The sequence below is a fragment of the Durotheca rogersii genome, assembly GCF_024521655.1.
Source record: "Durotheca rogersii strain YMJ 92031201 chromosome Unknown GGS23scaffold_8, whole genome shotgun sequence".
Classification (NCBI taxonomy): domain Eukaryota; kingdom Fungi; phylum Ascomycota; class Sordariomycetes; order Xylariales; family Xylariaceae; genus Durotheca; species Durotheca rogersii.
Genome location: NW_026251239.1, coordinates 1,313,849 through 1,338,746, shown reverse-complemented (window position 1 = coordinate 1,338,746; position 24,898 = coordinate 1,313,849). Strand labels below are relative to the sequence as shown.

The 24,898-nt window shown below is 56.2% G+C and overlaps 7 protein-coding genes across 7 annotated transcripts; 4 read left to right on the top strand and 3 right to left on the bottom strand.

The window, feature by feature from the left end:
• The first annotated feature begins 3,454 nt into the window (after positions 1-3,454).
• GGS23DRAFT_519886 (ferric reductase NAD binding domain-containing protein) lies at positions 3,455-5,572 on the top strand. The gene is made up of 3 exons (XM_051514639.1): positions 3,455-3,782; positions 3,844-5,361; positions 5,435-5,572. The coding sequence occupies exons 1-3, from the start codon at positions 3,610-3,612 to the stop codon at positions 5,466-5,468; spliced, it is 1,725 nt and encodes a 574-aa protein (XP_051372621.1). The 5' UTR covers positions 3,455-3,609; the 3' UTR covers positions 5,469-5,572.
• A 2,279-nt stretch (positions 5,573-7,851) lies between these two features.
• On the bottom strand, positions 7,852-10,219 carry GGS23DRAFT_565939 (Adenylosuccinate synthetase). Its single transcript, XM_051516246.1, has 6 exons — positions 9,918-10,219; positions 9,812-9,822; positions 9,652-9,726; positions 9,542-9,572; positions 9,070-9,484; positions 7,852-9,023 (listed from the first exon to the last, which is right to left on the bottom strand). The coding sequence occupies exons 1-6, from the start codon at positions 9,950-9,952 to the stop codon at positions 8,316-8,318; spliced, it is 1,275 nt and encodes a 424-aa protein (XP_051372620.1). The 5' UTR covers positions 9,953-10,219; the 3' UTR covers positions 7,852-8,315.
• Positions 10,220-10,522: 303 nt separating this feature from the next.
• GGS23DRAFT_565934 (integral membrane protein S linking to the trans Golgi network-domain-containing protein) lies at positions 10,523-12,421 on the bottom strand. Its single transcript, XM_051516245.1, has 3 exons — positions 12,178-12,421; positions 11,631-12,119; positions 10,523-11,476 (listed from the first exon to the last, which is right to left on the bottom strand). Exons 2-3 carry the CDS (start codon positions 11,876-11,878, stop codon positions 11,071-11,073), a joined length of 654 nt encoding a protein of 217 aa, XP_051372619.1. The 5' UTR covers positions 11,879-12,119; positions 12,178-12,421; the 3' UTR covers positions 10,523-11,070.
• A 577-nt stretch (positions 12,422-12,998) lies between these two features.
• Positions 12,999-13,513, top strand: GGS23DRAFT_596396 (cytochrome oxidase c subunit VIb-domain-containing protein; the record flags this gene model as incomplete). Its single annotated transcript, XM_051518472.1, has 2 exons — positions 12,999-13,241; positions 13,382-13,513. The coding sequence occupies 2 exons, from the start codon at positions 12,999-13,001 to the stop codon at positions 13,511-13,513; spliced, it is 375 nt and encodes a 124-aa protein (XP_051372618.1).
• GGS23DRAFT_519747 (uncharacterized protein) lies at positions 13,467-14,529 on the bottom strand. Its single transcript, XM_051514638.1, has one exon. It carries the CDS (start codon positions 14,248-14,250, stop codon positions 13,606-13,608), a length of 645 nt encoding a protein of 214 aa, XP_051372617.1. The 5' UTR covers positions 14,251-14,529; the 3' UTR covers positions 13,467-13,605.
• A 2,626-nt stretch (positions 14,530-17,155) lies between these two features.
• On the top strand, positions 17,156-20,427 carry GGS23DRAFT_519658 (SAICAR synthase-like protein). Its single transcript, XM_051514637.1, has 3 exons — positions 17,156-18,396; positions 18,475-19,447; positions 19,503-20,427. Exons 1-3 carry the CDS (start codon positions 17,246-17,248, stop codon positions 20,256-20,258), a joined length of 2,880 nt encoding a protein of 959 aa, XP_051372616.1. The 5' UTR covers positions 17,156-17,245; the 3' UTR covers positions 20,259-20,427.
• A 2,423-nt stretch (positions 20,428-22,850) lies between these two features.
• GGS23DRAFT_596394 (uncharacterized protein) lies at positions 22,851-24,550 on the top strand (the record flags this gene model as incomplete). The annotated part of the gene is made up of 2 exons (XM_051518471.1): positions 22,851-23,049; positions 23,367-24,550. 2 exons carry the CDS (start codon positions 22,851-22,853, stop codon positions 24,548-24,550), a joined length of 1,383 nt encoding a protein of 460 aa, XP_051372615.1.
• Between the last annotated feature and the right edge of the window lie 348 nt (positions 24,551-24,898).

The following is a 24,898-nucleotide window of genomic DNA, read 5'->3' as shown; positions in this document are numbered from 1 at the left end:
GAGAAGAAGCCCCTCTGGAGTCCCGGAGAGGAAGACGGCGACGAGGAGGCGGCGGCGTTCGTTTCCTGCCCTTGCCTCCCGTCGTATGTTAGTGGCGCGTTCGTCATTGTGCTCGCTGCTACAGCTACCATGACTTTTATTTCCACTGGTACCACGTGTGTATGTATAGGATATAGAAGGCCCCCTTTGGCTACCTACCTAGGTAGGGCAGGTAATAAGGCTGGGTTGGATAGACGGATGGTGGTAGGGAGAGAGGGATAGAGAGGAATCTACACAGAAGAGGGATAGTACCTAAGTCCGGAATCCTGCGAGTAAATATAGGAATTTCAGATTCTGAAGGTGTATGAAATTAGAAAACCTCCTAGTCATCGTGCAGCTATCAACCCCCCGCGGATAGCATAGTCAGTCAGATGGGTTGCCTGCCCTATTCGGTGGGATCTGGAGGGATCGGAACCAGTCAGGTAATTCCTCTAGCTTCCACCCAGGATTTCTTGGTCCTATTCTTAAGCCTGCACTTAGCGAGAGATCTCTCGTCTCCCACGGGAATCAGGAAAGCGTGCATGGCACTATGTAGCCACCTGGCGATGAAATCCCTCGAGCCTTGGTCTCGGTGCGTGACACACACACACACATGCATAGCTACATAGAGCAATACAGTAATGCGCAGCAATCCCACGTTACCCCCTATAAATAATAGCCAGGACCGTGAGATCGGCCCCGGGATGTGGGAGCATGTACGTATGTACATGCATACGGACGACGGCATGTCATGTATTATTTGCTCGATGGGTCTGCGGCCGTCTGAAATGGATTCGTCATTGCTGCCAGCCGTAAGTAGTCGGCGATGCGAATTTTTGAAACGGGTCCTTTCTAGCCAGCAACGCAGACCTATCCTGCTCTGCCGTCAGGCGTTGGTCGGCCCATCCTCACCTCACCTCGCTCTACGCTCTACGTAATCTGTCTCCAAATCGATGGTCGGGAGGAGAGGCTGTCGATACAATTGTGAGTAAAGAAGAGAATAGGGGAGGGAGCGGACGGCGGGGGGAGGGAGCGTTGCAGCGCATGCATCTCGAACCGAGCGTGTCCCATTTCCCGTTCGCGCTCCCAAGACACGAGAGAGTGGAGACAGATGGGTAGGCCAACTTGCATCGCGAGCCGCCCTGCCGCCTTCTCGAATGCCCTTGATTCGTGTGTACGGGACAAGGGCGATGAAGAGGGAATGGGTCGAGGACGTGGTATGTGGCAGCGCTACCCTGTCACGCGAAATCTGCCAGCCTATGTATGATGTTGGGTTGGGTTGCGAGGTACGGAGGATGTAGGTAGATACTTGACGGGGTATAGTAGGTGTGTACCTCCGTGTGTGTGCCGAAGGGCCGAGGCCGAGGCGCCTGCTGCGACCTGAAAGGCTCTCCGTGGGAGTGGGATTACGCGGTTAGCGCATTCCCTTTCCCAAAAATACTGCACAAAATAAGCATTACAGGTACCTACGGAGTGTACCTTGGGAGGAACCGAACCTGACCTACCTACCTATATAGGGGTATGCATATAGGTACATAAGAATAGGTAGGTATCAGATCAGTCATGCAGTAGGGGGAGGCACTAACATATTCGATATTCGTGTACGGGCAGTTATGCCTTTTACGAATCTCAGTGGATATAGGTGCGCCTTCGGATCCTAATATCTGTGCGCGAGAAAGCAAGAAAGACGCAAGCTTCACTGCTTCTCCCCACTCGCTCGCCCACAGAAATTGTCAATCAGGCAAGCCAGTATACACTTCCGTCCCGAATCGACATGGCATTGCGATAGCAGCTGTCCCGGGCTCGCCCAGCACTTTGTCCCCTTTTGCCGCAGTCTCGAGTCAACGGCGTTAGGGACCCCTGACGAAACACGCTGAAGCACAGGCGGCGTGGATCAGCTGCAGATTCGCCAATCACCATCCTCGCCTCGACCACCACGTCTCCATAATCAAACCCGCACCCAAGCCCCCCTTGGAGCCCTTCCTCATCTTCCTCTGTACACTACGACGTAGCGCACCGAGAATCTACACGTACACCACCGCCTAGCAGCGGTACTCTGTACGGCTCACGCGCACCGCCCAGCTCCACGATGCTACGTACCGTGTACGAGGGCCGTCTACGCTACATTAAGCTCTCTGCTGCTTAGGGCACGTTGGCTTCAGGATCGCGCAGGCCGTGGCCCATTCCCACGATCAGTAGCATGCGTATGTGCGTATGTACTACCTATATCGAGACCGTTGCCGTCACGAAGCCGGCGGTGGTGCCATAACCCACTTCTCCATCCTTGCTCGGATCAGAATATCAGACAAGGACAGGACAAGCCCGCGAGCTAGAGGCGGCACCACCTGCGGAATACAGAATCTGTACAGGCATGCGTGCGCTGCTTCGACTAACTGCGGTATACCGTTGTTACCGTGAAAGAAGTCGACGATGATGGCGAGCAAGCTGCCATCTGCTAGTCTGTCGTGCTATCTAGCTACCGGCATCGCGACGTGGGAATGACGCTTCTTCGCCCTCGTGAGATGCCGATGGCACCTGTTGCGACGACCCGCGGAATCCTTCGCCCCATTCAAACGTTGTCGTCGAGCCGGCGTGTACATGTGCTCGAGGCCACGAAACTGTCATGGAACTAACATTGCGAGTAAGGCTGTAAGAGCGCCTTGGTCAGATCGCGACCCATTTGTCAAACCGAGCCCCTGACAAGCCTGACAAGTCTGGCATGCTTGTCACCAGTACGGTGGGATGTGGCTCAAACGCACGAATCCTCAGCTCCATCCGTCCAGGATGGGGGTAACGGGTACATGGCACCATGTCGATTTACCCCTGTATATCCTACTATCTACGTATAGGAGTCCCCCCCGGCCCCCCCTAGAGACGCATCACTCTTAACCATTTCCACCCCCTTGTGAAGCCTCCCTTCTCTACACTCTCGCTGTGCTGCGTAACAACTCAACCAGGTCGTCCCTGAAAGAAAAAAAAAATTCCCCATACGTACTCATTCTGTCACGGCTGCGTTGACGTTAGGTAGCCCAAGTTGCGGCGCTGTACCCAGGTATGATCTGCAGGAAATGACCTGATGTTTCCTACTCTTGGCGGTCTTCCATAATATCCACTAACTTCCCGCCTCTTGCATGGGATCTTCGAAACCCTCTCTCATTTTTCCTCGTTTCCTCCTCACAAACGCTTTTCCCCTCCTTCCCTCCTTCTCGTAGGTGCGCTGTGCGATTCTTGCGTTGGCTAACAAGCGGCTGCAACGGCAGGCTTCCACGCCGACTTTCCATTCTTTTGACGGCCGCTCAGTTACACCTCACTACTACCTTTTGTCTTTAATTCGTTTGATGGCTCTTTGCCCGTTCAGCAGGCTCTGAATCAGCAGCATTTTTGGTTGTGTATATTTTCGTCCGGACCAAGGGACGCCATCCTCGAAGCATTCTAACCCAGCGTCCATAATAAAGAGGAGGTATCGTTGTCGGGTCGGCAATTCGTGCCCGTTCGAAGGTCCGTGGGCGACATTGGGAAGCCTATTCGAAAAACGAGCCTCGGTGACGACCTTACGCCGTGCCCGCGAGAGAGAAGCGCTTTTCGATCGAGATGTCGTACTACGGCGGTAGTCAGTATGGGGGGGAGAAGCCGTCGGAGCGGTCGAGGTGGACGCCACTGACGAGAATGTTGCTGTCGGGAGAGATGACGCAGGAACGGCAAAAGGACTTGACGATGCGAGAGAGGTTCGACAAGTGGATGATCAACGAAGGTTACCGGAGATTGTTGGTGCCCTAAACCCGTGAGTTCCCTTTGGTAGACGGGCATGCTAATGGTGAATCGTAGTTTCGTCTTCGTTTTCATGGCGCTTCACGCGCTGGTCTTCGCGTTCGGTTTCGTCAACTACGCCGTCAAGGACAACCTGCAAGTGGCGCGAGATACCTTCGGGCCGACTTTCATGATTGCGCGATCCTCCGCGTTGGTGCTCCACTTAGACGTCGCCTTGATCCTGCTACCGGTCTGCAGGACCTTCATCTCTATGGCGAGGCAGACGCCTCTCAATGGCATTATCCAGTTCGACAAGAACATCACGTTCCACATCACGACTGCCTGGTCCATCTTCTTCTTCTCCTGGGTTCACACGATTGCCCACTGGAACAACTTGGCTCAAGTCGCTGCTAAGAATAATCTAGGCATCTACGGCTTCCTGGTCGCCAACCTGGTGTCCGGTCCGGGTTGGACAGGTTATATTATGCTGGTCGCGCTCACGGGAATGGTAGTCACGTCGTATGAGAAACCGAGACGTGCTAACTACGAGCGATTCTGGTACACGCACCACATGTTCATCGTCTTCTTCCTCTTCTGGTCTTTCCACGGCGCCTTCTGCATGATCCAGCCCGATTTCGCGCCCTTCTGCGTGTCGGTCGGTAGCTCTGCCGTCGGTGTCTTCTGGCAGTACTGGATGGTGGGTGGCTTCATCTACCTGGCGGAGCGGGTTGCTCGCGAACTACGTGGGCGGCACAAGACCTACATCTCCAAGGTCATCCAGCACCCCAGCAACGTCTGCGAGATCCAGATCAAGAAGGAGAACACGAAGACTAAGGCCGGGCAGTACATCTTCTTCTGCTGCCCTGAAGTTTCTCTCTGGCAATACCACCCGTTCACCCTCACCAGCGCGCCCGAAGAGGACTACATCTCGATCCACGTCCGTATCGTCGGTGACTTCACGAAGGCCCTGGCTCAGACTCTAGGGTGCGAATTCGGCAAGGAAAGCAAGGACTCCTCGAAGGTGGTGGGTGTCGACGACCAGAGCAACGAAGTAGACCCTGCCCTAAAGCGAGTCCTACCCCGCGTCTATATCGACGGTCCTTTCGGGTCGGCATCCGAAGACGTGTTCAAGTACGAAATCTCGGTTCTCTGCGGCGCCGGTATCGGTGTCACTCCTTTCGCGTCCATTCTGAAGTCGATCTGGTATCGGATGAACTACCCGCAGAAGAAGACTCGACTTGCGAAGGTGTACTTCTTCTGGATCTGCAGAGATTTCGGCTCCTTCGAGTGGTTCCGATCGCTACTGATGGCTATCGAGGCCCAAGATGTGGACAACCGAATCGAGATCCACACGTACCTCACGGCTAAGATCAAGGCGGACGACGCGACTAACATCATGATCAACGACGCCAACGCCGACAAGGACACGATCACCGGCTTGCGGAGCCCGACAAATTTCGGACGACCGAACTGGGACATGATTTTCCGAGGTATCAGGAAACTGCACTCGCCTGCCGAGGCTGGTGTGTTTTTCTGCGGACCAAAGGGTCTGGGCAGCCAACTGCATATCTTCTGCAACAAGTACAGCGAACCTGGGTAAGTCTAGACTTTCGCTCCCTTACAAGATGGGAGAGGCTTTGCGACATGGGGCTAACTAACGGGAAATTAGCTTCTCTTTCGTCTGGGGCAAAGAAAACTTCTAAGCCCCCATATACCACGTTCAGAACACGGTCAAAATCATGGCAGCGAACCCTAATAGAGCATCCCCCCCCAAAATTACTGGCGCCGGACGCAGATGACCACTGTAATTTGTGCATTTTAATGGCCGCGTTCGAGAGAGCAATCAGCTCTGATATTGTAGCGACCACAGTGGGGGTACTTTTGGGAGGCGTTCGCTGTGCTAGATTCAATTCACTTGAGAACTACTAGACGAATTCCGGCCCCGGGGAAAGCTGTTAATTCATTTTTTATATATTTTATTATTATTTCCACTAGCGGAGCAAAATATATCAACGGCAAACCCCAGCCCGGCCGATATAGCGACGCGGGAACGCCGTCACGAGATGATTTAATAAGAGAGAGAGATGCATACAATATATACCACCAGAGTTTGGACGGCGGGGAGAGAAAAGAGCGTGCTACGGAGAAGAAGAGACGGGACCGTTCCTCGGAGCTTCCTCGTCGGCCTCGGCGGCCGGCCACGGACCGGCGAGAATAGTAGCAACAGGACCGCTCCCGGAGACGGGCGACGCTTTGTAGCCCGGAGCCGGAGCGGCGGGATACGCTACTTGTTGTGGTAGTAGATGTTGGTTTGCGAGGGCGGACGTGTCTTGTGTTCATTATCTACCTTGCCATATATCCCATCTATATATATATATATATATATGTATTTATATATATAAGCCTCTGTATCTACTTCACCAATGCCTCCCTCCCTTCCCTTCCTCCTTTTCTTCCTTTCTGTGCTTTTCTTGCTGCTACTACCCCGAAGCGCATATTTCGATCATTTGCAGAGTTAGACCAAGTTCCTTTTTTTGGGTTCGTTTTCTTTTTTCGGTTTCCCTTCATTTGCTCAGTCCTCTACATGGTTCCCTCCCAACTAAGGTCCAGGAGAGAAGAAATGAAAAAAAAGTTATTCTCTCGCTCTTCTCTGCGCTGTGCTGCATGCTCTGGCCGCTTCCTCTAAGAAAGGGCGACGTCGACCGGTGTATATACACAAACATTAGGCGAGCGGACTGACCGGGTCGAGGAGATGGTCGAGGTGTCCCCCGTTGCGTGTTCCCGGGAGCTGGGGATGTAGAGTCGTAGCACATGGTGGTATGCTCATAGCAGATGGGGAGGTATGCATGAGAGATTATGGGCAAAGTCGGGCATGGGTAGCCTCGGATGAGACACGCATACAAGCATACGCGTATGCGGGAGGGTAATTGACACATACCCACCCTCTCTCCTATATTCCGTATAACTATATGCCTGCCCATCCCACACTCCCACACGCCGATCGCCTCCCCCCGGCGGAGACCCTCATATCAGCCGCCGCGCACCCGCCGTCCCTGGCCTTTTCTTCCTCCCCTCCTCCCCTTCTCTACCTTCCCCCCTATCCCATCCTCACCCACCCACCCACCCACCCCCCTCTACGTCCTGCGAGAGAGAGACAGAGAGACAGAGAGCTAGCTAGCTAGCTAGCGCTCGCAGTCGGTCGGTCGGGTCGTTCGGTCAGTCATATACGCGCGCGCCGCGCCGCGCCGTGCCGCGCCCCAACCCGCCCCTTGTGAAACGTGCCTGGTCTGGGACGCGGTTTCGTGCGTCTGCGCGTGCGCATTGCCTGCCTGCCTGCCTGCCTGCCTGTCTGCCTTTTCCCCTTCCTCCCCCCTCCCTCTTCCTCTCCCTCTCCTTGACCTTCTTTCCGTCTTCCCCCACCACCTTCTCCCGCCACCCCTGTTTTTTTGGTTTTTTTTTGGTTTTTTTCCTCGGCGAAGTCCCCCCCCCCCCTGGTCAGATATGTACGGCGCGGCTGGTTAGGTAGGTAGGTAGGTAGGTAGGTAAGTGAGTGCCTGAGACTGGCCCAGGGGAGGGTAGGCAGGCCGCGACTACGTAAGCGGCTCCCTCAGGTAGGCGGGGCGAGACGAGGCGAGCGGGCTCGTGTTGACGATCAGGGCGAGGGCGCGGCGGGTTCGCGGGTGTCGGCGCGGTTGGGCATGCGCGCGGGTAGAGAGGGGCGAGGGATGCGTAGGTAGGTATGCGCTTACCCTACGTACTTACGTGTAGAGGTGCGAGGGGTGTGCGTAGTCGGTCGGTCGGCTGGGCCGCTCGGGTCTTACTCATACGCTGCTCGTATAGGGAGGAGGTCTAGATATGCCTGGAGTAGGTAGGTAGTTAAAACCGGACAGCCGGCTTCGGGCCCGTATCCCCGCCGTCTAGCCCGGTTACGAAGGACGGCATCGGAGCGAAAGGCGGAGGAGGAGGAGGAGGAGGAGGACACGACGTAGTTTGGGTCCGGCGGTGTCTACATTCCGCGCCGCCCTCCGTCCAACCCTCTCGATGCGTGTCACCAAGAGCAGCAGAGTCTCTTCTCTATACAGATAAGCGGGTTGGGTTAATAGTCTGTCTCTTCTCGGTTTCGCCGTGGCTACCTCTACCTTAGCGCGATAAACAACAAACGGCGCGGGGCCGTCGTAATCGTGGCCGCGTCACGTAACCTACCTACTGAGCGAGCTCGTAATAGCGTTATTTTTTTTCTTCCCTCTTTTTTGTCTACCCGCCACCAGCGGCCATGACCCCCATCCCCTTTCTCATCCATCTAAAAACCCGTCGCCAGATCTAGATCTAAGGCCTTGCTACCAGAATCTGATCCATTGCAAAGTAGAACTCTCTCTCTCTCTCTCTCTCAGTCAGGAATCAACCCCCTTCTGAAGTCAAAATTTGGTATTAATGGATAAGCATCATAACCCGTCTCTAGCCACTCGCACGCACTCGAGACGGTGCAGAAACAGGCAAGCAGGTAAACAGAAAGCAAGCACGTGTGAGGTAGGTTAGGTTAGGTTAGGTGGTTAGCGAACTAGGATGTCGTCCCGCTTAGGTCCGCAGCCGACCCATACGATCTTGACGCCCAAGAAGTCCTCGATGAACTCGATGTATTCGCGCGCCTCGACGGGGAGGTCTTCGTACTTGGCCGTCGATGTCGTCTTCGTGTTCCAGCCCTTGAAGGTCTTGTAGACGACCTGGACCCGCGACAGGAGCTTCGCGCTCGCGGGGAAGCCCTTGATGGTCTCTCCGGTGTCGGGGTGCTCGTAGGCAACGGCCACCCGGATCTCCTCGAAGGTGTCGAGGACGTCGAGCTTCGTCAGGTTCAGCGCGTCGTAGTGGTTGACCTTGTGCGAGTACTGCGCCGAGACCAGATCCAGCCAGCCGCAGCGTCGTCGCCGTCCCGTGCTGACGCCGAACTCGTGTCCTATCTCCTGGAGCTTGTTTCCGATCTCGCCGAAATCCTCGGTGGGGAACGGCCCGGACCCGACACGTGTGCAGTAGGCCTTGAGAACGCCGATGACGGTGTCTACTTTGCGGCGGTTCAGGTTCAGTCCGGCCATCACGCCGCCGAAGGTTGTCGAGGTCGACGTAACATATGGCCAGGTGCCGTACGTGTTGTCGAGGAGTGCCGACTGGGCGCCTTCGATCATGATCTTTTTCCCCTCGTTCTGGGCCTCTTCAAGGAATTCGATGTCGTCCACGCTGAAGGGCCGGATCCTCTCGCGGTAGGCCTAATAGGTCAGAAGGGGGAAGCGAGGGAAGGACGAAACGGGTTACCTCGAGCTCTTTGATCTCCTTCTCGACGTCATAACCGCCTAGATCGCCGCCGAATCTCAACTTGTAATCGCGCTCCATCGCCCTGATGCGGTCTCCGAATTCCTCGTCGTCGAGGAGGTCGCCCAACAGCACATTGCTCCTCTCGGCCTTGGAGCTGTAAGACGGTCCGATGCCTCGGCCGGTCGTGCCAATGTTCTTGCTGCCGAGCTGTCCTTCCCGGAGGCGGTCGGCAGCCGTGTGAAGGTCGAGGTTCAACGCGCAGCGCGTAGATACTTTCAGTCGTGGCTGAGGGTTGACAACACCCTTCGCCTCGACGTCGGCAAGCTCCGAGAAGAAGGTGGGCACGTGTAGCACGACACCGGGACCGATCAGGTTGGTGGTCTCCGGATGGAGTAGCCCGGAGGGTAACATATGACTTGACCATTTAGACAACTGCAAGGAGATATTCGGGTGAAGGGGTTGGGATACATACAAATCGTAGGACACACCATTGGTGACGACGGCTGGAAAGGAGAGGAGAAGGGGTTAGAATATATATACATATACATATATATATCATCTTAAGTTGGGATCGCATCTTACTGTGACCGCAGTTCCTACCACCGGTAGCCCTGGCGCAAATCTGGACTTCGGAGCTGAGGATATCGCAAAGCTTGCCTGGAGGGATTTGTATGTTAGAACCAAGAACTTTTTCTCTTTCTCTCTTGGGTGACGCCATCCAAGTCGGCCCTTGCTCACTCACCTTTCCCCTCGCTAGACGGACACACACATACACAAGGCTGATTAGCAGGGACGTAGAAGAGAGAGAAAGGCGATCAAGGAGAAGAGCATGATATGGGATTTCTTACTCTCCCCATTGGACGCCCAGCACGATTGTCGCCATGATGGGCAATGGTACCTATCAGCAGGAATCTTTTGCGAGAAGATGGGCAACAAAACGAGGGAAAAACCGAGAGAAGGACAAACGGAGGAGGAAGCAGGAGGTCGCGGTTGGGAGGGTATTTAAGAGATGAGTAAAATCGAAATGGGGTGGACGTATTGCGATAGCGGGGTGGTGGGGTTGATCCATGCGACGGCGCGTTCGACCGGGTTTTGGCGGTAATTTAGGGTATTTTCGGTACAGGTACAAGCTGCCACGCGCGGTATTTGCGCGAGATGGGAGGTTTCGGAGAGGGACACAGTATTACTAACAGTTTGCAGGTTTTGCCCAGGTACCTACATGGAGGGGCTGTATATACCCACGTCCGCCTCACTAGCAGGTACAAGTAGGTACCCAGGTAAAAATGCGACGGGTCCGGCACTCGGTCCCTCACGTCCAACATACCCTCGGCTATGGGGATATTCTCGTTTGATGTATAATCACCCGATGTCTTAGGGCGCTGGCAAAAAGCCTTGAGTATACGTGTATATCTTAAGTACCTTGGGTGATGTCGGATACTTTACTGTACATTACAGATATTAATATACCTACCTCCTACCTAACCTACCTCTTAAAGGTATGGAACCTACGTTGACGGGTACGTACAGGCTACCTTGTGATATTAATGTCGTAAAGCCGGCATGGCTGCTGGCCCGCTGGCATGAGTACAACTTCGCCCAAGCCGTATATAGAGACACATCTACCCCCGTGGGTATTCCTCCCACTCGTAGTCACGCACACCCCGAGTGCCGCCTCGAGATAGAATCGCAGACATGAATCCTTACACGCGCAAGCGGAGCAGGCCCGGCAGGAGGGCCTATATCAATGGCATCTACGCCCAAGCGCCCCTCAATACAAATTGCCAGTACATCGCATGCCATACCTTCGTGCCTGTCGGAAACCCGACCAAGCATAGCAGTAGTGGTGGCGAGCACTAGAAGCACCGAGCAGCGTTCAACGTGGGATATCTGTCTTTTAAACAAGAACGCCATGTAATATGCAACAACCGTGGGGGATCTCGCTAGTCGCGGCCAGTATGGTCCTGCGGCGGTATGACGAAGACTGTAGACGGACACCATGATTTACCGGTTCCCGTCGCCCCTCATGCCGACCATCTCGTACTCGCCTGCGCCGTCCCGGCCTCGCCCGCGGCCACGGCCGCGCGAGAAGCCCATCTCCTCATCGCCCTGCTCTCCTCCCCCGGCGCCTCCGTTCCCCGCCGCGGCCTCGGCGCCGCTCCCTCCCGCGGTGCCGGCGCCCGGCGCGTGGCCGCCGAAGCTGATCGGTCGCAGCTCGCGCCACTGGCAGCCGTAGGTGCCGGCGACGACGGTACCGGCGCTCGACAGGGCCATGGTGACCCACCAGGCGAAGTTTCGCGGCAGCAGGCCGGTGTAGAAGGACACGACTACGAGGTGGAGGAAGTGCAGCGTGAGCGCGAAGTCGAGGACCAGCTTCGACCGGCCGATCAGGACTACCATTCCTATGACCCTGCACACGCGTGACGATGTTAGCGCTCCGTATGTCCACGCCTTGCTTGTCACGTGCGAATATTAAATCGAAAAAAAAAGAGGCGGAAGGGAAGGGGAAACGAGTTGGGGGGGGGGGAAGGGGGAGGAAGTGATGAGAGGAGGGGGAGACGAACGCGACACCGGCACAACACAGCCAGACAAAACCCAGCAGCCACCCCTGCGTCGTGTCGCCGCGCAACTCCCCCCACCCGAAGACGAGGTCGAGGCTGAATCGCGCGCCGGCGACTAGGGACGTGAACAGCATGAGGACCAACGCAGCGGCGTAGTATATGCCTTGGAGCGCGGCGATCTGGCCGAGGATGCGCAGAGGGGGGAGCTCGTTGACGGCGCCTGCCCGCGGCGGTCTTCTTCGCCTAGCCATCGGATCCGCCGGGGGGGGGGGCTCGAGGGGGAGGGCGGTGGCGAAACGGGTACCGGCTGCTGCTGTCGTCACGGTCCTCGTGGTCGTCGTCTGGTATTATTCGTCGGTAGTCGTCACGTCGTCAGGGCAGCGGTCTGCGCGCGGATGGGAAGGGAGGGAGAGAGGTCGGATTTAGGGCTATTGCTTGGGAGAGGCGGAGTTCGAGTTTCCGGCGTCGTCGCGCGCTATAGGGTGATCATATCTAATGGACTCGATAAACGGATGGATATCTGCACCACTGGTTGTCGTCGGTAACATACAGGCACATATGCACACGCACACACGTACACACACATGCAACTTCGAGGCGATAGGTAGGTGTCGGGAGGAGTAGCGATGCGGGCGAAGAGGCTCAGCGTGTTGCGCAATGGTATTCGTGTATGGACTCGACGTCCTGGATGGTATACTAGCTTAGGATGACGTCCCGGCTTGGTCGGGTTAGGAGGTTTGGGGTGACAACATTTAGGTAGGCGAAGCGCAGGACGCGGCGTTGCCTGCCTCTTCGTCCTCGCTGCTACTCTCCCGGTCCCGGCACGGGCAGCTCTAAAATTGCATGTTCGAGAAGGCGCTAATCCTGGCGCGGCCTAGCGCGCCAAATGGAGCTTTAATTAGATTCCGTTACTCGGTACCTACGAATACTTTAGGTACCTACGATTGGAGGTATGTGTCTGCCTGTAGTAGGTAGGTACCTATGCACACTCACCTACGTTCTTCACTTATCTTATCTCTCGTCGCGCGCACCGTTACATAATCCGTTAGGAGGTTGGATCGCGGGAGCATCTCCGTGTTAGCGAGCCTCGATTTGACGCCTGCGGTATGCATCTGACATGTAGGCGATAGGGTAAGCTTCCAACCAGGTCCGCCTCGAACAATCCACTCTTGTGCCCCTCCTTTTTTTTTCGCGTCAGGAACGACACCCGAACCCGCGAGGCGACTTCGATTAGCCAGGTCCGACCAACAACCGACGGAGAAGCCGCACTGAACCGACCTCCCCGTCCGCGACGCCGGCTGTGCCGTCGCTAGATACACATACCTACGAGAGGGCAGACGATAAACGAGCGAGCATATTTGCCTTCCCGCGATGGGCCTCTTCTCGGGGTTCTTCGCCTCGGAGGATGAGAAGCGCCGGGAGGAGGTGCGCACGGGGGCCCGGGCACCGGACCGGAGCGAGCGCCAGCGCTGCTGGGACGCCCGCGACGCCTTCTACCGCTGCCTGGACCAGCACGACGTCGTCGACGCGCTGACTGGCGAGGGCCGCAAGGTCGCCGACAAGAAATGTGCGTCCGAGAGCAAGGCCTTCGACGCGAACTGTGCCAGCGCCTGGGTGAGTTGTGTGTTTTATGATCCCCCCCCTTCTTATCCCGCCTTATGCCTGCCTACCTACCTACGCCATTCACTGTTAGGCAATTAGGCCGACTAGTAGGCTGACCTGCTGCTGCTGCTCGCTGCCGGACCGCACGATAGGTGACGTATTTCAAGAGGTATCGGGTCGCCGAGTACAAGAAGAAGCAAACCTTCGAGCGGCTGGAGAGGGAGGGCGCGAACAAGATCGCCATTCAGGGGCCGGGCGACGCACCCGAGTCTAAGGGGGCGTAGAAAGAATCCATCTCCAGCGATGCGCGCGCTGTGCTGCGTGTGCTGTTTATAGGTATGGTGTTCGATATCACATAAAAGGAGGCGCATGGAGTTCAGGACGGGAAGAAAGAAAAAAAAGGGGCGTATCTGCATGTGTCGAAACTCTCCTTTCCGGTGATGGTTATTTGCTCATACGAGAGAGATGAAATCCAAATCATCATCGTCGTCGTCATCATATTTGACCGTTCACAAGTTGATAACTCCACCTTGGGTCCGGACGCAGCGACTTGGAATTTACGATGACCGGCTTCAGCCCCCGACGATTGCCTCCCAGCCCTATTTTCAGCCAATAATGCATTCCCGCGCCCTGGTCGGCGAATAGCACCAACGATCGACTTGGCTGCCGCGGCGCGTGGCCTTCTCGTGCAACGATCCTGGGGAATTAATCGAGTGGGCAGATGCACATGGATATGGACGGCAATGCGCTGCCGCTGGGCTAAGACCGCTTCCTCACCCGGGCGAAATCTATAGTTAATATGCCTACGTAGGTAGACGAAGATGATTATGATGGTAACAGCACGACCCACAGATGCCGGCGTTCCGGCGCTGTTGGCTGAGGCCCCCCCCCCCTGGTCGAAGGGGAAATGAGATGTATTCATCGAATGGATAATACAGCATACATGCATGCATGTAGGCCCATACGACACCTTAATCCTCGCAGACGCGCTTGAGGCCCAACAGCACCGAGGAGTGGGCATCTGCTCGTCGGGCCGTGCTTAGCGTTACTCTCCTGCCTTGCTGTCTCTCGAGATCGTGCCGGCGATGCTATATCGCGAAATGAGAATATTTATTGGTGCCTCGTTCTCGTCGCCGGAAGGGAGCGGTATTGTGAGACGACTGTGTATACACCGTGTAGGTACCTAAGTACATACACCATATAGCCTACGTAGGTACGTACTAGGCAGTGCGAACGCACGTTGCCGTGTTTGAGGTCTGAGGCTCGCTAGAGAAGGTGGTAACTTGTCTCGGCGATTCGGAATATCTTCGTAGGAGAGGGCGTGCGTGTGTCGCATAAACCATGTCGAGCTGAGAAAGGGAATTAGGACGCTACCGTGTGCAAGGGATACGGTGGATAAATTGATTCCGTAGTCAGTACTTCTGGTTGCCCGTCATCTGGAAGCACGTAAGCCGTATTCGAGACAAATCACTGGACCTGTTTAAGCGTGTACGTATTTGCGCCTATATTAGGTGGGTACATACTGCAATCTTGGTGCCGAATGCCGTGTGGAGTTGGCACATAGGGTATGTGCTTACTTGCTCCCGCTGGAGGGACTCTTACTTCGCGTACGTGTAGTCGATCCCCATCGCATTCAGTGGTGAGTCTGCTCTGGACCGGGACTCCGAACCAGGGTGACTCTCTCAGTCAATCTCTGTGCCTGGCTGGTGGGAACGAGAAGGGCAACAAGTACATACCCGAACAGCACCGAATACGCTGCCGGTTCCACCGGTCCTAGCCCGGCTACGGAAAAGTCGGCAAAAGCGTTGGTGTGGCAGAGGGCCGGGGATTGTGAAGATCCAAGAGCTGCCAAGGCGACAGGTGACAAATCTACGTAGAAGGGGTTCAGAATACGACAGTGCCAACACGCACACCTCTTATGTATGGCACACTCGGCAGCAGAGAGTAGCTACCTAACCTACGTATTAAATCCGTCATAACATGAAGACTAGGCCTCGCGGGCCGTTGCTGTATACCTCTGCCTGGCTTGTACGATCGACTGTGTTATATCCCTCTATACCTCCTAGGGATATCCTACCTCGCGGCAAGACAGTAAGGGAGAGAGGAGACAGAGAATGCGCGCAGTCACCCGCCTACGACGTACGCCCATAGGGGAACACAGTCGGATGTCTGCATGCACCCTGTGTTGGCATACGCATCTATCTAAAATAATGTCTAGAGCATCCGTTGATCGGCATTGTGGCTGAGACACTACGCCGGCGACATTTAGGTAGTGCCTGTGTAGTGCCTTAGGGACCTACCTGCCTACCTAGGTACCTACAGAACCTCCTTTTATGAGGCTTTCAGGGTCCTGTTCGGCCCGCCCACGCGCTGACTAGTGGGGCGGGGCCATTATCGAATTAGAGTACGGGATCCCGCCTGCTACCAGATCTGCTAATGATAAGTCCGTCGTGTTTTCGGGATCCGTCTCAAGCCTCTTGACTGGAACTTACGTACCTCTGCCGTGCATTCGAGAGAGGCGTGTTCATATAGCCTGGTATGAGACGTGTGCTACGTGTTGCTATGATATATATTGGGTCCCCATACCGTCTGTGTGTAGCTACGCGTATGCACATAGCCCGTGGATCGACAGGCAGGGAAACCGAGGCCCCCGGGAGACGGGATGGGGGGGCGTCTCCCTCCCTCTGTCCCAGGCGCTGACATGCATGCGTATGCATTTAATCAATACCCACCTACCTAGCTTATATGAGAGGTACGCGAGCAATGATATATCTACGGCCTATCTTACTCCCGTAGGTGCCTCTCAAGGTGCTAACAGGGCACCAACGGGCTCTCACCCCAGCGGTGCGTGTGCGTTACTACGTGCCTAGGTAGGCAGATAATAGTAAAACCGTTCCAGGGCGTTGGGCCCGTCGTCGTTATAGGTCGATATCACGCCGCGCTTAGCCCTCTTGGGTAGGTTGTAGGTAAAGATAGCCTACACCGGGGCCGCATCCCGTGGGCTCACAGCGAGTTTTCACATGGGACGGAACGGCGAGGCGATATTAGAAGAAGGAGAGAGCGGTGCTAATGCATCCCATCCTCGCCAAACAAATTAGTCGATGCATGGCATGATCGCGCATGGGCACTAGAGGGATCCCTCAGGTCTTAGGTGCACTTTTTCTTCCCACTCCGTCTTTTCCCTTCTCGAATCCCTCCTCCTCTCTGCCTCCTGTCTCGACTTACCCATAGAGGCGGTCCCAGCTGGGGCGTGCACCTCGCCCAGGCGTACTGCATCATATATAGGCAAACGTTATATGCATAAGCGGAACGCGTGGGTGCAACCAGCGTCTACTATATTACACGTTTAGGTGGGTTGCGGACGGGCACTTCGTTGCATTCGCTAAGCGGGAACAATTCATTTTGGCAGTATACTCCAGTGCTCGGCGGCGTGGCTGAGCATGTGCAATTAAGAGAGCATGAGGCGCGTGCTCCACTCAGAGGGATCCACGTCGGGCTGGCCAATCAGAGCCTGCCCAGCCCCGGTACCCACTCTGCGGCAGCCATGTTTCTTGGTCTACACGACAACACAATCTCCTCGCTCGCTCACTCGCTCACGTCTTCACCCTGCCCCTTATCCTTCAGATCTCGGTAGGTCAGTAACAATTCCAACACCATCTTCACTTACCACTGTCACCACCACCACCGCCGCCGCCGCCGCCGCCGCACACAATACCGAACAGTTGCCATACAGTAACGGTAGCAACTACACAACATCCTCCAATAATAAAGCACCGGGAATACCAGAAGAAGGAGAAGAAGAAGAACGAGCGGCAGTCGAAGGAAACGGCATCTGACTCGTTTGCCCTCCTCCGCTCGGCGCACCGCGCACGCCCTCGCCTGGCTGGCACCGAGAAAAAAAATTTATTCCTCTCCTGTTCTGGGAGACGCACAGCACCACGGGCGAGGGTTTCAGGTGCTTTCGCCCCTCGTCCAATCGAGCGGACGAGGCCTGAGCGAGCTGCGGACAGCAAAATATGCCGACTTTTCTGAATGAACAGAATTCCTCCGTCTACGCACCCACTTCCGGCGTTGTCCGTCTCGGAAACCACCACGACCCGAACTTCCACAAGCTGACAAGCCCCGGGGACGGTCTGCTCCCGAAGTCGCTGCCTGTGGCAATTGATTCTGCGAGCGAGAGCCTGGACGATAATTCCTCCTCACACTCCTCACAAAGCTCCGGCCCACGCTCGCGAATGACGGCAGATGGGCTGCAATCGTCCGCCATGACTCCTCTGCCCAACGGCAGGATGAGTAGGGAGTCCAATGGTACGACCACGGCTGGGCCCGAAGCGAAATACCCATCGTACACGCCTTGGCCCGAGAGGAACTTGTCCGACCGTCAAGACGTTGCTAATGGCGTAGCCGCGACATCCGACAGCCACCGCCAGAGCACATCGGAATCGTATATGAAGCGAGCCTCCGTAGAATCGTCATCCCATGTTTCTATGCACCAATTCCCATCCGACTCGCAGCGCAGGTCCTTAACCAGCAGCGCCCTGATAGGCGGAGATACTACCCCTAATCCCTCTCTGCCCAGCCCTTACTCGAGTCCGCCGACGCCTGGCTTCAACCACGATCAGCACAAGTTGCCCGGCCCCCAGAGATTCTCTTCTCCTCCGCATTATCCGCCAGCTGGGCCGGGCACCTCTGCGTCGGCCTCGGCACTGCAGGCGACGTCTGGACTCAAGCATAGGCACACCCTGGAAGTGCCCAGACCTTCACCGGCCCGAGGCTCCAAGGACGCCAATGACGCGGCCTTCGCTACCGGCAGGTTCTCCCCCACGGGAGCTGGGGCGGGTCAACGCCGTGGATCTCTGAGCCTAGGGAGACGGAACACGCGCTCTATGCAATCCGACGTGCCTCGCGACGAAGCAGTGCCCGACGAAGATGCGCTTAGGTGGACAGAGGCATACCGACAGAAGCTTGCCAAGAAGAAGAAGCGGGAGGAGGAGGATGACGATAAGGTCCTGGTCGGAACCAAGGTCGACGAGAACCACGCGAACTGGACGACGGCATACAACATGTTGACGGGCATTCGGGTATCTGTTTCTCGCACGAATGCCAAACTCGACCGTCCCCTGACCGATGCCGACTTCGAAACTAAGCAGAAATCGACGTTTGACATGTAGGTCTCTTTCTAGCGACACGGCCCACCCCGGCCTAACCCTTCTGCTCGTCTTGTAGAACGTACTAATAGAAACAGCGCGGGCAACGAGCTCGTCCCTTCGGCGAAATATGACTTCAAATTCAAAGATTATGCGCCTTGGGTATTCCGGCATCTCCGTGCGCTCTTTAGGCTAGACCCTGCCGACTACCTCATGTCGCTGACCGGCAAATACATCTTATCAGAGCTTGGGTCTCCGGGCAAGAGCGGGAGCTTCTTCTACTTCTCCCGAGACTACAAGTATATCATCAAAACCATCCACCACGCCGAACACAAATTCCTACGTAAGATCCTAAAAGACTACTACGAGCACGTCACGGGCAATCCGAACACACTGCTTTCGCAATTCTACGGTCTCCACCGCGTCAAGATGCCGTACGGCAAGAAGATTCACTTCGTCGTCATGAACAACCTCTTCCCCCCTCACCGAGACATTCATACCACGTTTGACTTGAAGGGTTCGACAGTAGGGCGAGATTACGGCGAGGAAAACCTAGAGAAGAATCCGCGGGCGACGTTGAAGGATCTCAACTGGTTGCGACGCAAGAGACATCTCGAATTGGGACTTCAGAAGAAGCGGCTATTTCTACAGCAGCTCGAGCGCGATGTTCGGCTCTTGCAGAAATTGAAGATCATGGACTACTCTCTGCTCATTGGCATTCACGATCTGAGGAAGGGGAACGAGGAGAATCTGCGAGATAAGACCTTGCAGGTATTCAATCCGGGAGGGGACAGTCCAACAGACGACGAGTTCAACCCCAGCTCCGTCCTCATGCGAACGCCGTCGAAGCTAGAGAATGCGCGCAAGGCTAAGGAGCTCAGGCAAATGATCAAAGCTGAACGGCCCGTCCCTGTAGGCCAAACTAGTAGTCGGATGCCGGACGAACTCGCTGCAGGTCAAAATCGCGGCGGCTTATTCTATAGCGACGATGGTGGCCTGCGTGCGACGCACGAGGACAACGGTCCTGGCGAGGAGGTCTACTACCTAGGAGTCATCGACTGCTTGACACACGTGAGTCGATTTCCTAATCCATGGCGATCGCCCCGAAACTAACCCACCCTGATAGTACGGAGTTATCAAAAAAATTGAGCATTTTTGGAAGGGCCTATCTAGTGATCGAACTCAGATCTCTGCTCTCCCTCCCGAGGAGTACGGCGATCGGTTCATCAAATTCATGTCTGGCATTACCATGTCGGAGGAAGAGGCGGCGAGGGATGCTCTAGACCGCGAAGCTGCGACAGCGCTTGCGGCTGAAGCGGATGCCGCCAATCAAGATGCCCAAGCATCAGGACCCAGCGGCATACCGCCTGTCCCGTCCTATCTACCCCCGGCACCCCCAAGCATAAGGAGCACGAACTCGCCAGAGCCGAATCCGATCTTGGAGAAGGGTGTTAAGAAGGCCACCAAGAAAGGGAAGGAAGTCGCAAAAGAGGAGCAAATTCCGGAGCGGAAGATAACAACTACCGTTTCGCCACCCAGCGGATGGAACACCTCTCATGCTGTCCTGCCGATCGTCGAGGAGATGGCCGAAGCCGGCTCGGTTGGCGGGCTAAGCCGAGGGGGGAGTGCTAACGAGGCTCGACCATTCACGCCGAGACTAACCGGAAGGCAGGACGGATTCACCGACTTGGGTCCCCACGGCATCGGAGGTAAAGGCCCACCAACCCCACCGAAGAGCAGCTACCTAGATGCCGACAGCATCTACGAGGGAGGAAGGAGACGGAGTGGTAGCAGCACCGGAAGCGGGAGTGGGTTCAAATTTTTAAGGCACAAGCTCAGCCGCGAGAGCTTCGACAAGGCTTTGCCCGCGCTGCCTCAGTAGCGATTCACGAATCTTCAGCAGCATGCCGGGAATATCGGCGTTTCATAGGAGAGGAACTAGGGTTCGTGGGATTGCTGGCCAACTTTGAAAATATAAAAAAATTGTTAAGTTTCGAAGAGCCGAAGCGAGAATAATATACATGTGAAGGAGGGGAGGGTATAGGGTTAGATCTCAGTACCAAGGGCGGAGTGGGAAGACAAAAAAAAAAGAATACCAGAGCTGAGGTTGGGTAGCTAGCCGAGTTCATTCTTCTACGCGGGAATAACGTGCCAGCTTTGGCCAGTTGCCCGGGGGAGAGTCAGAGACGGAGGGGGGGGGAGAATAGGGAGGAGGCGACTATGCAGCATCTACTCGGGGCTCGGTTTTCATTTTTATTTATATCCTCTTCACTTCTCTCCTTTACATTCCACCGGAACCGAGCCGTGTTGGTTAGCGGGCATCATCAAACGATCCGAGCAACCGACGAGGGCGGATGTGGCTATTCATTCCCACCCTCACCTCACTTTTTACAAGCCTCTCCCTTTTCTTTTTCTTTTTCTTTTTCCTTTGTCCGTCATCGTCGCTTGAGAAGCAGCGCCCTGCATATCCACTGTGTTTGTTACCCGAAAGACATGATACCACTATTGCATAAAATGCATGAATTTGACGAAAAAAAAAGAATTATAGAAATCTAGGCCTTTTGCTTTAGATCCCGTGTCTCGTGTCTGCGTCTGTGCTTGGGTGCAAGTATCTTTCTGTCTAAGTGACCGTGTCCTTGGAGCGGAAAGAAGTAGAAATCGTGGAGGCCAGGAGGTGGATGGATAGATATTCTGGACGCCTATATGTAAATAGGCGCTCTGGCTTAAATATACCTATAGCTAGGTATATATATTTTGGGTGATTATAACACTTGGGGTTTTAACCTCGATTGGGGCAGGATAGCTACTACTAAGTCGGGCTCACTAGATGTTGCTGATACGACGACGTGAGCCGTAGGGCTTAGCAGACACATAAGCATCTAGCACACCGTGGGGTTGGAAGTTCTATGCCACGTGGGTTTTCCTCTAACCCTCTCCGGGCTCCAGCTATATTCTCTAGGCGAGGGCCCCCCGCGTCGTCTGGTAGCAGCCGGACTTACCTTGACATCCCGAGCAGACGTCTACCCCTTCTCCTCCTAGGGACGACGGTAGATAGTAGCAGGTGGGAGGGGGGGGTGAGGAGAGGGGAGATGGGGCGAGCGTACGTTCCGGAGCTCGTCCTCGGGCTCGAGCCGGTGGCGGGACGGGAATCGGACTGACGGCGCGGAGCTGAGGCTGGAACTCGGCGGTGGGTGCTGCGGAGAGGGGACGGGGGAGGTCGCTCCGGCAGAGGATGTCAGTTTGAGACGAAAGGGGTTCTTTGTAAGTTAAAGATTATGGTGTTGCTAGTGCTGGTCGGTTATTGTTAAGATGGGCGGTAGGTAGTAGTAGGTATGAGGCAGCAGGGCTCGCCGTAACCCTGCTGGTACGGATCTATATCTATTACATGACACCGTCGCTTTTTGGAGAGATTGAAGCGAGTTTTGGCTAGGTCGAGACATTTATATAAGTGAGGGCGCGTGTACTGCGTACCTAGATAGGTACCTAATGCCACCTTATACCTAGGTAGGTACCTATACTGAACTTCGCCTGGGATGAGATAGGTACCTCTTAGGTACATACCTATACTACGTAAAGGTAGGCGCTGCGAACCAGTACAGGTAGTAGGGCAGGTACTAGGTACCTACCTGAGGTGCCTGTGGAGGATGTGCTCGCACACCAGCCAGGGTATGCAGGTGCGGTGCCAGCCGGAGCAGGTTAGGCCAGGTGGCTATACCCAAGCTAGTAGAGATAAGTACCTCTCAGGGACCTCGGGCAGGTAGCAATGACCGTTAAGCCGATATCGTAATAGCGGGTGTAAAGTTTTAAAACCCCTGCCGGGTATCGGCCTGGGCGGGTTTAGGGCGTTAGCCGCAGGGGTACCACAAGCCTGGGCTGGCCCTCCTCTGCCAAGTTCGATATCTGCAACCACCCAGCCCGGGAAAACTTTTTCCTCTCTTTCTCTTCTTCCTCCCGTTTTCCTACTTGCCCAGAGATATATATATACATCCAGACCCCACCGTCGCCTCTACCCTGTATTGTTCTCTACATATAGATATTGCCATTGCTACCATCGTTGTTGCTGTCGTAGCCCGCCGACGACGTGCCCATTTTCTTTACTGCTGCCGTGGTGATCGTGTCGCATACTTGCATGGCAGCCAATCCGTGAAGAGGTGCATGTAGCCGAGGGAGCTCAGTGGGGAAGAGAGAAGGAGAAGGGGAGCGCGTCTCCGGCCGAGACTCGAAAGGCTTGGCTCGAATAGCATTCCTTTATTTTTCTAGGGCGAGGGAGCGAGGGAGAGAGATAGAGAAGGGGAGAGAGAGGGAGGAACACGACGGACGAGTCGCGGTTTATGAAGAGGGGAGGACGAAGCCGAGGAAGAAGGTGGGAAGGCAAGTAGGAGGCAAGGGGAAAAGAAGAGGGGCGGCGCAGAGACAGAGAGAGAGAGGGTGGGAGAGAGAGAAGAAAAGAAACCTCCCCTTCATCCAGTTCAAGATGGGGAAGCGGCCTAAAGACCTGCACACGAAGCACCTCACCGAGCGCGAGCGCTTCCGTGTCCGGACCCTCTACTACGACGCCTGCATGAGCAAGACGCGCATCATGAACATCACCGGGTACTCCCTCAGCCAGATCCGCACCGCCGTCCGCGCCAAAACCTCCGCCGTCGCCCCCCGGAGTGGCCGCCCTAAGAAAGGTAGGAAGATACCCGTCTGTCTATCTATCTACCGCTCCCCCTCCCTCTCTTGCTTTGTCCCGTAGCCGTTTCCCCTCCTTCGGCTCCGCCTATTCTCGTTCCGAGTAAACCTGTAACGCGGGGAGGCTGGGAGGGGGAAAGGGGAGGGGGAGAACAAAGGCCCCCAATCTACCTAGGGTTACGGGAGGAGAGGGGAATGGTTGTGTAGCATGATCAACACGAACACATACATATGTGAAGCCGTCTAGACCCATCTGCCTACCTACGGGGACAAGAAAGCAGAGGAAGGGAAACTAACCAACGAGCCTTGTTACTAGCGCGCAACGGCCAGCCACCCACAACTGCGGACCAGCAAGCCGAAGACGATGGAGACGACGACGATGACGAAGGTGACGAGTCCGACTGCGGCTCCGTTCACCATGTCCCGCAAGCCTTCGCGTCTCCGAGGGCCGCCGGCATAGGCGTCGATCCCAACGCCGTGGCCCCGACAGGCGGTTATACCCCGGCGACGTTCACTCCGGGTCCGCCGCTCCCGTACCCGTACCAGCACCAGGCTTACGGCGCCCCCTACCCGTACCCATACCAGCACCAGGCCTACGGCCCCCCGCTGCCGGCGCCGTTCTTCGCCTTGTCGCCCTTCCAGCGATTGCCCCCGGAGCTGCGGCGGCACATCTTCCGCCTCGTCCTGACCATGCCGGGCTTGTCTGACCCATCGCTCCCTTCGGCCTCTACGTCGGCGCCGCTCTCCTGCGCCTTCGTCCTCGAGCCCCTCCCCTATGCGCCCTGGCTCGTCGCCTCCCTGTACTCTCCCCCGGCTGCCGCGCCCGCCGCTTCGGCGACGTCGACGTCGCCACCCACACCCACCAGCCCGCATCCCGGCCTCCCGCCAGCATCCGAGCCGGGCGCGACTCCAACCACGGGCGACTCGGAGCCGGAGCAGCAGCATCCGCCGCCGCCGCCGCACCACCACCAGCTCGTCGCCCATCGCCAGGCCGCCGCGCGCCTCCTCTGCAACCTCACGCGCGAGGCGCGCCGCGTCGTCCTTGACACCCTCGTGCCCGTCTGGTGTCCGGCGCCCGCTGGCGACGGCCAGCGCATGCTGGGCTCCGCCCTGCCCTTCCTCTGGATCGACCCGCGCCGCGACATCCTGTACCGCGGCGGCAGCAGCAGCAGCAATAACAGCGGAAACAACCACAGTAGCAGCGACAACAGCAACGGCCCCGACGGCGGCGCCACCGAGGACGCCGTGAACGACGGCCGTAACGGCGGAGCGGACGGTTCCAGCGGCGATAGCAGCGCCGCCAGTGCCGACGCCGGCGGCAACACCGCCGATGAACCCGTCGACCTCCTAGGCCTCCTCGAGCGCTCCCGCCTCGCCGTGCTGCCGCACCTCGGCACCATCGCCGGCAGCCTGTCGGCGACCGCGACGACGACGACGGTAGCAGCAGCAGCAATAGCAGCAGCAGCAGCTAGGGCGGATATGGCGATGACGGGCGTCTGAGACAGAGACGGAGAGCCGTTTTCCTCTCCACTTTTATTCCTTAATTTGGTTACCCCTTTTTTTTATCGTTGTTAAGTCGCCTCTTGCCCCCCTCTCTCTCCCTCGCCTCTCCCTTCTCGATCACTTCACTCTGTTCTCGCCTCGCCTCGCGTAATGGATGGATCTCTATCTAGTATGATAGGGGGAGAGGAGGAGGGAGTGGGTAGGAGAACATGTTCTCCCGAGGCGCCACGTGATGGGGGGTTAGTGCGCTGCGTGAGATGGGGTGCTAGCTATTTCCACCACACGCACACGCACACGCGCATAAAGAGAGAGAGAGAGAGAGAGAGAGAGAGAGAGAGAGGCAGG

Excerpts from the sequence above, each read along its gene's own strand:
- GGS23DRAFT_519886 (XM_051514639.1), top strand. The coding sequence starts at position 3,610 with ATGTCGTACTACGGCGGTAGTCAGTATGGGGGGGAGAAGCCGTCGGAG. Across the intron at positions 3,783-3,843 it reads AACGAAGGTTACCGGAGATT|TTTCGTCTTCGTTTTCATGG; the intron begins GTTGGTGCCCTA and ends GGTGAATCGTAG. Across the intron at positions 5,362-5,434 it reads AACAAGTACAGCGAACCTGG|CTTCTCTTTCGTCTGGGGCA; the intron begins GTAAGTCTAGAC and ends ACGGGAAATTAG.
- GGS23DRAFT_565939 (XM_051516246.1), bottom strand. The coding sequence starts at position 9,952 with ATGGCGACAATCGTGCTGGGCGTCCAATGGGGAGA. Across the intron at positions 9,485-9,541 it reads AATGGTGTGTCCTACGATTT|TCATATGTTACCCTCCGGGC; the intron begins GTATGTATCCCA and ends TAAATGGTCAAG. Across the intron at positions 9,024-9,069 it reads AGGAGATCAAAGAGCTCGAG|GCCTACCGCGAGAGGATCCG; the intron begins GTAACCCGTTTC and ends CTGACCTATTAG.
- GGS23DRAFT_565934 (XM_051516245.1), bottom strand. The coding sequence starts at position 11,878 with ATGGCTAGGCGAAGAAGACCGCCGCGGGCAGGCGCCGTCAACGAGCTC. Across the intron at positions 11,477-11,630 it reads CTGTGTTGTGCCGGTGTCGC|GGTCATAGGAATGGTAGTCC; the intron begins GTTCGTCTCCCC and ends ACGCGTGTGCAG.
- GGS23DRAFT_519747 (XM_051514638.1), bottom strand. The coding sequence starts at position 14,250 with ATGCCCACTCCTCGGTGCTGTTGGGCCTCAAGCGCGTCTGCGAGGATT.
- GGS23DRAFT_519658 (XM_051514637.1), top strand. The coding sequence starts at position 17,246 with ATGCCGACTTTTCTGAATGAACAGAATTCCTCCGTCTACGCACCCACT. Across the intron at positions 18,397-18,474 it reads CAGAAATCGACGTTTGACAT|CGCGGGCAACGAGCTCGTCC; the intron begins GTAGGTCTCTTT and ends TAATAGAAACAG. Across the intron at positions 19,448-19,502 it reads TCATCGACTGCTTGACACAC|TACGGAGTTATCAAAAAAAT; the intron begins GTGAGTCGATTT and ends CCACCCTGATAG.